This window comes from Hippopotamus amphibius, chromosome 4 (genome assembly GCF_030028045.1).
Source record: "Hippopotamus amphibius kiboko isolate mHipAmp2 chromosome 4, mHipAmp2.hap2, whole genome shotgun sequence".
NCBI classification, from domain to species: Eukaryota; Metazoa; Chordata; class Mammalia; order Artiodactyla; family Hippopotamidae; genus Hippopotamus; species Hippopotamus amphibius.
In genome coordinates this window covers 111,464,271-111,472,223 of record NC_080189.1, presented here as the reverse complement: position 1 = coordinate 111,472,223, position 7,953 = coordinate 111,464,271, and the positions used below count along the sequence as shown (strand labels likewise).

The 7,953-nt window shown below is 45.2% G+C and overlaps 1 protein-coding gene across 1 annotated transcript in view; it reads left to right on the top strand.

Moving 5' to 3' along the window:
• Positions 1–4,987: 4,987 nt before the first annotated feature.
• Positions 4,988–7,953, top strand: part of IL2RA (interleukin 2 receptor subunit alpha) — a 40,600-nt gene continuing 37,634 nt past the window's right edge. Inside the window, exon 1 of the mRNA XM_057732436.1 lies at positions 4,988–5,168. Within this exon, the coding sequence (XP_057588419.1) occupies positions 5,105–5,168 (64 nt within the window). The 5' untranslated portion in view covers positions 4,988–5,104. The remainder of the gene's footprint in view (positions 5,169–7,953) is intronic.

Genomic DNA, 7,953 nt, shown 5'->3' with positions numbered 1-7,953 from the left:
ACCAGTGATATTAGACAGGGTAAGCTAAGCTGTTGTAACAAAAGACCCAAGAAGAATGTGACTTAATGTACAAAAAAATCTGCCGCTTTCCTACATAGCAATTCTAGGTACACGTTAGGGGTCATAGGTAGCTATGCTCCAGGCATTCAGAAACCCAGGTGGAGCACCCAACTTCCACGATTACCCTGGCCACAGAATTCCAGCCAATGGGAGAAAGGAATCCAGGCAGAGGTGTTAAACGTCACTTCCACTAACATTTCCCGGTGAGAACAGAACCACAGAACCACACTTAGCTCCAGGAAGCTGGGGAACGTGTTCTCGTCATTCACCCAAGAAGAAGGGAAGGATGATTTGGGGGACCTGTTGGCCATTTTTAACCCCCCAGCTGTCATGGTGTGGCTGTTGATTTATTGGTCTCTGGTCTCTGTCCTGTAACTGGGGTTTTAATTTCATCATTTATGATATTATTCAGTTTAACGAATCCCCACATTTATATCATGTTGACTTGGCTCTGTGACTAAAAGCGTTTTACATGGTTCTCCCAATGGGGCGGACTGAAAGCCAACAATGCGTCCTAACATTTCAAAGCGAAAATGAAAAAGTCCCACCGGAAATTTCTTAAAAATGGGTAAGTGAGCTTCCCAAGATAAACCAACTGATCATTTTTTGGAGCAGTGTGCAATTTCCACATTCCTCCTTTTTCTCAACACTCCAGTGCAGGATGAGATGTCAAATGTGGCCTCTGATACAAGGCTCTAATTCAGCAACACCACTCGTAAAAATTACACTGATTTGACTAAAAAGATCCCCCACCCAGCCCCAGGCAGCCACAGGAAGAAAACTTCCAGTTGAACTAATATGAAACCCATTTGCTCATTGCGGGTGGGGGTGGGAATAAAGCTTTTAAATGATAAAAAAGAGCCCCCAGGACTTCCTAGGTGGCGCAGTGGTAAAGAATCCGCCTGCCAATGCAGGGGACATGGGTTCAAGCCCTGGTCTGGGAAGATTCCACATGCCATGGAGCAACTAAGCCCGTGCGCCATTAAAAAAAAAAAAAAAAAAAAGAGCCCCCAAGTCACTATTTTGCTTTCATAGTTTGTATATTATTTTTAATAATAAAAATGTAAAACAAAAGATGTTTATTTTGCTATTATTTCATTATTTTGTTATAAAATGATTTAACTCTTCTAATTATTGTGAGGAGGGTTTGAGGGAGCTCTGCGGTAAAGCGAAAAAAAATTACAGTTCAAGTTTTGATTATTTTGCATAGCAGTGAAGTAATCTCTGAGATTAATGTTTTCTACCTACTTCAGTCCAAATGGACCTTATGAGTCCTGGTTACTACTTCTTTGGTCCTCAAAAATTTGTAAATACGAATTGTTAAATTTAATTTTACTTTAACTTCATAGAAGAGAAAGAAGCTGATATAAAGCTGAAGGTTTTAGTAAACTTTAGGCAATTGTTACTTTCCAAGAAGAAATATTAATTCCTAAGACCCTCTAGAGTTTAGAAACACTACACGAAGCACCTGAAAAGCTGGGAGGTCGTTACGGTCTGTTTGCCTCTTCGCTGCACACGTGCTCATTCTCTGAGCGTGGCTGGATGGCACGTTTTGCCCTCATTTTCCTTTCGCTGCTTGACTTCTGAGGACGGTGGGCACTCACAGTCCTCTTCTCCTTCCCATGCTGAATAATTCAGTCCTAAAGCTTTCTGGTGGAACAAAGCAGGGGAGACAACTGTGGTGTCTGGCGGCGGGTAGCACAGCAGCCCGGAGTGCGGGCGGGGGGCGGGTCGCAGCCCAGGAGGGGTGAGGAAGGTGTCTCTACGGGGAGGCCGTCTAGGATGGGAAGTCAGGGTCCAAGCAGAGTGGAACACGGGCCCCCACAGTGAGCAACCCAGTGGGGGAGTCAGAACCTGATCGGGGTGAGGGGGGCTCCACAAAGACAGGCAGATACACGCGTGTTATCCGAGCCCACGTGGGGTGGGGAGGGGGCTGATGCCTGGGGCTGGTGGCAAGGGTGTCAGAACTTAAACCAGGGGAGGAGGTCATCTCCAAGGGGACCGCCCTGGACGGGGGGTGCGGCGCCCAAGCAGGGTCAGGAGGACATCCACGGGGGTGGGGGTTGACCTGGTAAGGGGTGTCAGAGCCTGATCAGGGCGAGGGGGCCATTCCCTCAGAGTCTGGGCGTGTGCTCAGAACAGGGACTCAGAGCCTGAGCAGGGAGAAGAGGGTACCCGTGTGGGGAAGGGGATGGCGGCAGAGATGAGAGACAGCTAACATACACGGGGAATGATCGAATGTAAACAGACAAGGGCTAACAGAAGCCGATTTCCCACCATCAGGGAAGAGAGTTACAAACACACACAGAAAGGGAAAAAACTAGAATTCAATCCTGTGGTGCTCAGTTGGAATTGGGATGTTGGGATGTATCCGTGTGAACGGATGATTTTCAATGTGTATAGATGGATACAGAAATAAATACAGATGTAAGGGTGTGTGCGTGTGTGTGTGTGTGTGTGTGTGTGTACACGCATGCATTCCCTAGTGCTGTCTCTAGCTCTGTTTATTGGGAGAGCCTACGAGTAGTGCCACCCCAATAGCAATGACCATATCTTGGCATCAAAAGACTATTTTCCTCTAAAGGAACCAGGGCTCTTTGGGTTAATGGCTGTGTCCAGGGCTGGAACAGAGAAAGTACAAGATGAGCCTGGAAAAAATCTTATGCTCCCACAGCAAAGAAGTACAGAAAGAATGATGGGGATGTGTCAAAAGGACACAGGAGCCAGCCTGAATGGACTCCCAGTGGACAAACAAGAGGCAGTTTGAACACTAACATAAATGACAGTGACAGATCATAACCCAGGCAATAAAACAGAAAATCGTGAGTCTGTACAGACGTAAACAAGTAAATGAATACACTGAGAGTTCGATGTGTAAGGCGATACTTACACCTTATCTCCAAGTCCTTATTCATTACAAAGAGGAAAACAGTGACTGTAAAGTGAGGGCCCCTGGGAGACACCACTTGGATCAAGGGATCAAAGGAAACAACGTCGATTCTGTATTTGGACGTCACATCGGCAGCTACTCTTCAATGGTTGGAGGGGGGGAGATATTTGTACCATACTTCCAATTTTTCTGTAAATTTCTTTCAAAATTATGCAATGACAGCTGTAGCCAGGCAAAATCTCCGGCTTAATAACTGGGACAGCCCCGCAGACAACAGGAATTGCCATACTCATCCACACAGTTGAAAATGTTTCCAGCCTGCTTTGGACTCGTAAAAGACGATCCTGTCACATTGTGGTAAGTATTTTCACTCCCAGAAAGAGATCAGTTCGTGCTTTTCTCTGCCAACTCCAGGACTTAGCCTGGAAACCACTTGTAGTTCACGCGCAGCCTCTCAAGGCTCTTTGCAGACATAGCGATTGCTTTTCTTACAGAATATCAGAATGTTCTTAGAGGATTATCAGTAACACGTACTGGAACCATGAACCGCTGTGGTTTGCCTGGGTGGTTCTACCTTTTGTCAATATTTTCGCTTGCTTTCTAATATTTTTTAAATTGTATTTTACTGTAACTACACGATTGCATGAATTTTCAGATAGCAAAACATAGTCAACCATTTCGTGAAAATCAGAAGATAGCTCTGATCATTAAACAGGGAAGGGACTTCCCTGGTGGCACAGTGGCTAAGACTCTGTGCTCCCAAGACGGGGGCCCAGGTTTGATCCCTGGTCAGGGAACTAGATCCCACGTGCCACAACTAAGAGTCCACATGCCACGACTAAAAGATCCCACATGCTGCAACTAAGACCCTGCACAGCCAGATAAATAAATATTTTTAAAAAATTAAACAGGGACGCAGGATTCAATTTTTTGATCTTATTTACAAAGCGGAAATAGAGACAGACATTGAGAACAAACGCATGGATATCAAGGGGGAAGGGAGGGCAGATGAATTGGGAGACTGGGGTTGACATATATACACTATTGATACTGTGTATAAAATAGATAACTAATGAGAACCTACTGTATAGCTCAGAGAACTCTACTCAGTGCTCTGTGGTGACCTATATGGGAGGAAATACAGAAAAGAGGGGATATATGTATACATACAGTGGATTCACTTTGCTGTAGTGTAGAAACTAACACATCATTGTAAAGGAACTATACTCCAATAAAAAAAATTTTTTTTAAAAGACCCCGCGCAGCCAAATAAATAAATATTTTAAAACATTAAACAGGGAAGTAGGATTCAATTTTGGAAAAAAAAAAAAAGTCCAACATTGAAAACCAAAGTCCACTTTTAGTAATGATCCTTCAAGAGAAAGACACATCTGGTGGCAAAATACCTCATAAAATGACAACTCACATTCAGGAAACCAGAGCATCGTGGTGAAAGAATTCTGGCTAGTACTGCTTATAAATCTTGAGAGAGTATTCATGAGTTCTGAGTGTGGAGACCCCACCCGGACGCCCACTAGACTTTTTAAAGGGGTCCATGGTCATACAGCTTTAGGAAATTCCCATCTCGGGCCAGGACGGCTCTCCCATGTTCCTTGCCGCATCTCACATGCCACCTGCTCACTCCTCGGGGAGCTGTAAGTCTGGGGAAGGACCTCAGTTTTGCAGTGACATCAGTTTATGAAACTCTAGCCGAGACCACTGCCAAGAAGTGCTTGCTCACCTCCTCCAACGGCAGGGGGAATCTCCCGCTGCTTTTTAGGGGGAACCTGAAGAGAGGATTCAGAAACGAACCCCAATCCTTCTCACCAACCCCAGCCCACACCTCCCAGCAACTGAACTTGAAAAAAAAAAAAAGGCTGGTTAAAACCACTTCCTATATTTGAGACTAGAGAAGAGAGTGGTAGGCACAATTTCCTGGCTGAACAAACCAGGCTAATACTTATACAGAGCAGGAGCTGACTGTCCTAGAGACAGATGGACCAGCAAGGATGACAGCCTGGGCGGACTGATCCTTCATCCCCCAGCCTCCCAGCGTGATGCCAACAGGAGGCTGAAAGGAAACCCAGCATTCTGCAGAGAAGTACCTTTTCTTCCCGGCTGCCACGTCGGCAGCTGATCCCAGGGGCCAGGAGGATGGAGCCAGGCTTGCTGACATGGGGATTCTTCGTATCCATCATGGTACCTGGCTGCATGACAGGTAAGGGGCCACCACTGCCCTCGGAGTCCTGGGGACGCTACGGAGGTCGGCTCTCCCTAGCCACAGAATCCGAGAGGCACCTGCGTAGAAAGTACAGGGAAGGGGGTTGAACCCTAGGTTCTTACCCCTACGTCCACGGCCCGCCGGGGCCCCGTGTTACGCGTCCAATGTCGCCGACCTATAAAGAGAACTCAGAACGGCAGGCTCTTCTGTCACTCATAGTCTTTGACAGCTGATTCTGGGGAGAATAGGATGGTGTGATATTTGGATGTTAACAGGATACTAATGAGCAGATTCCTCAAGAGATTTTATTTTCCAATGAATTTAGTTTTCCACTGCACCCACCAGCTGTGAGATAATACTAGAAATCTACTAGGAATCTCTCTAAGACCAGGTGAATGTGCCTTAGATGTCACTAACGCACATATGAAACACTGGGATCATTTAAGATCTCAGAAAACTTAAGCCTCAAGGATGTGTACTTTGTTTTTTACTGTCTCGGCAAATAATACCTAGGAAGCTCCTTATATGTGCGGCTATATAGAAGTTTAAAAAAGATAAGCATATCACTTCCAGAACATTAATTCTTCTTGTGTTCTTATGTGTATATGTGCCTGTATGTATGTATGTGTGTGTGTATACGTACACATATGAAAGCTTTGAATTTCATTCATATTTTCAAAAGGGTTTGTCGGGTTTTTTTTTTCTAAGCAATAAGAAACCACCAACTTCTACCTCAAACCTCCTTCCTAACTGAGTGTGAATTTTCTAATAACGTCTTCCCTTGCTTATGCAGGAAAACAGATAAGACATCAGCCTATAATGGCATAGCCTTCGTTTCTAGATATATAGTAATCTAAGTGGCCAGAGAAGCATGTGTTAAGAACTGAAATGTCATGATGCATAAGGAGTCTGTTTTGCTTGTTTAGGGGAAGTGACCAAGTCACTGGGCCGTGAACTGACCCAGATGTAGGATCTTCTTTACTTTAAAGTGAAAAGTGGGAGTGATTTTGGGAAGGCGTATGGTGTGATTTCTGCCTCTGTGGAGTCTTTGCAAAGTGCGAGGTCAGGCCAAGCCAGAACAGAAAAATCTTTACGGTTAATTAAGCCCCATCTCTGGGAAACACATTTCAAGTAAACGCGTGTTATTGCCAGCCCTTGGGGACTTATCTGACGATACGAAGGGTCTTGGCAGCAGTGAGGGCTCCTTCATACACTCACATCTCCAAATACACTCACATCTCACTCACTCGAATCTATCCAGTACCTCTTGTTCCCCTTCTCAACACTGTAGGAAATACAAAAATGAACAAGACAGAGCTGCACTCCTTAAGAGAGGTATAACCTAGCAAGGGGGAGAAAGGCATAGATATAACACCAGCAGTGTGGGTGGAATGGGATAAGATCTAGGGAATCAGGGGAGGGTTTCAGGAAAGCAGCAGCAAAACGCGCCCGGGGTGGGGGCGGGGGGGGGCAGCGGATTTCCCTGCGTGGAGATTCCGGATAGAGACCACCACACGAGCAAGGACACAGCAGAGCAGCGGGGAACAGCCCCCAGCCTCAGATGGGGATGCAAGCTGCGGGGATTAAGACTGGAAAGTTAGGATGGGGTCAAAGGAATGGCCCAAGTCCTTCGTAGCAAGTTAAAAAAATTTAAACGTCACTTGGGAGTCGATAAAAGACTATTAGAAAGTGAAAATGACCATTTAGAGAGTACCTTCTATGTGCCAGACATATGTCTTCTTTTCACCTTCATGGTCCCTTTGCAAGGTCAGCAACCCAGAGATGAAGACCACCTCAAAACTCAGAGGTCACTCCGGCAGGGACAGAGCCGGAACACAGACTCAGTTCTCTCCGGCCTGTGCTCTTTCTGTTCCCTGTGGACAGGGTCTGAGCCCTACAGAGATGGATCTGTAAAGGCAGTAGGTGCCCAGACTGGGCGTGACATGGTCCCATCCAGAGGCAAGGGAGGACTTGGCGGCTAAAGAGAATGACATGGGCTGCGTTTCAGGGACCCACACGTGGCCTAGGGACCACTCGGGGTAAAGAAATAATCTCATCTCAGACTTTTTCCTTCCAGAGGAACCCAGTCTTAAAATAAACAAATCTTTTTATTCCTAAGAAGGGAGGGGTCACTAACAAAATCAGTCAGACTGTCAACAGATGCAATTTCTAGCTGATTCATAAGGCAGATTTTCATTCTGAAAATTTCCAAAGCCACCATTTAAAATTGTGATGGGTTGCAGGGGATGTATTAGTCAACGTGGGTGTTTTGAGTCTCTGTATTACTGGCTCCTGGGATGTGGTTGAGAAGAGAATTCTCCTGATGTTGCCAAGAGGCACGTTATCGAAGGGGCCTTTCTCAGCATTGTGGAAATTCTGAGAGTTTATCTATGCCTTGATCATCTTTCTTTCATTCTAGGAATTCTGTGATCAAATCTTCATGCCCTAGACTGAAAAAAACAAAGAAACAAAAAAACAAAAAAATAAAACAACACAGCATGGAAACCCATTAAGATGATACTTTTTCATCTAATTATCCCTTCTGGTAAAGACGACTGCCCACACTGGAATTTCCATCTTCTCGTTTGTCATTAAAACACAAAATCTTTAACTCTTTATAAGCAACCACTCATTTTTTCTAGATTCCAAAGTGTCAGTACCACCGTTTCCTTGCTTACCTTTAATATCTACCTTGGAGAAGGCATATATATTGAATACACGTGGGGTTTTGGTAAACATAGGAAGTGCCTCATAAAACAGTGGCTACTTTCTTTAAAAACAG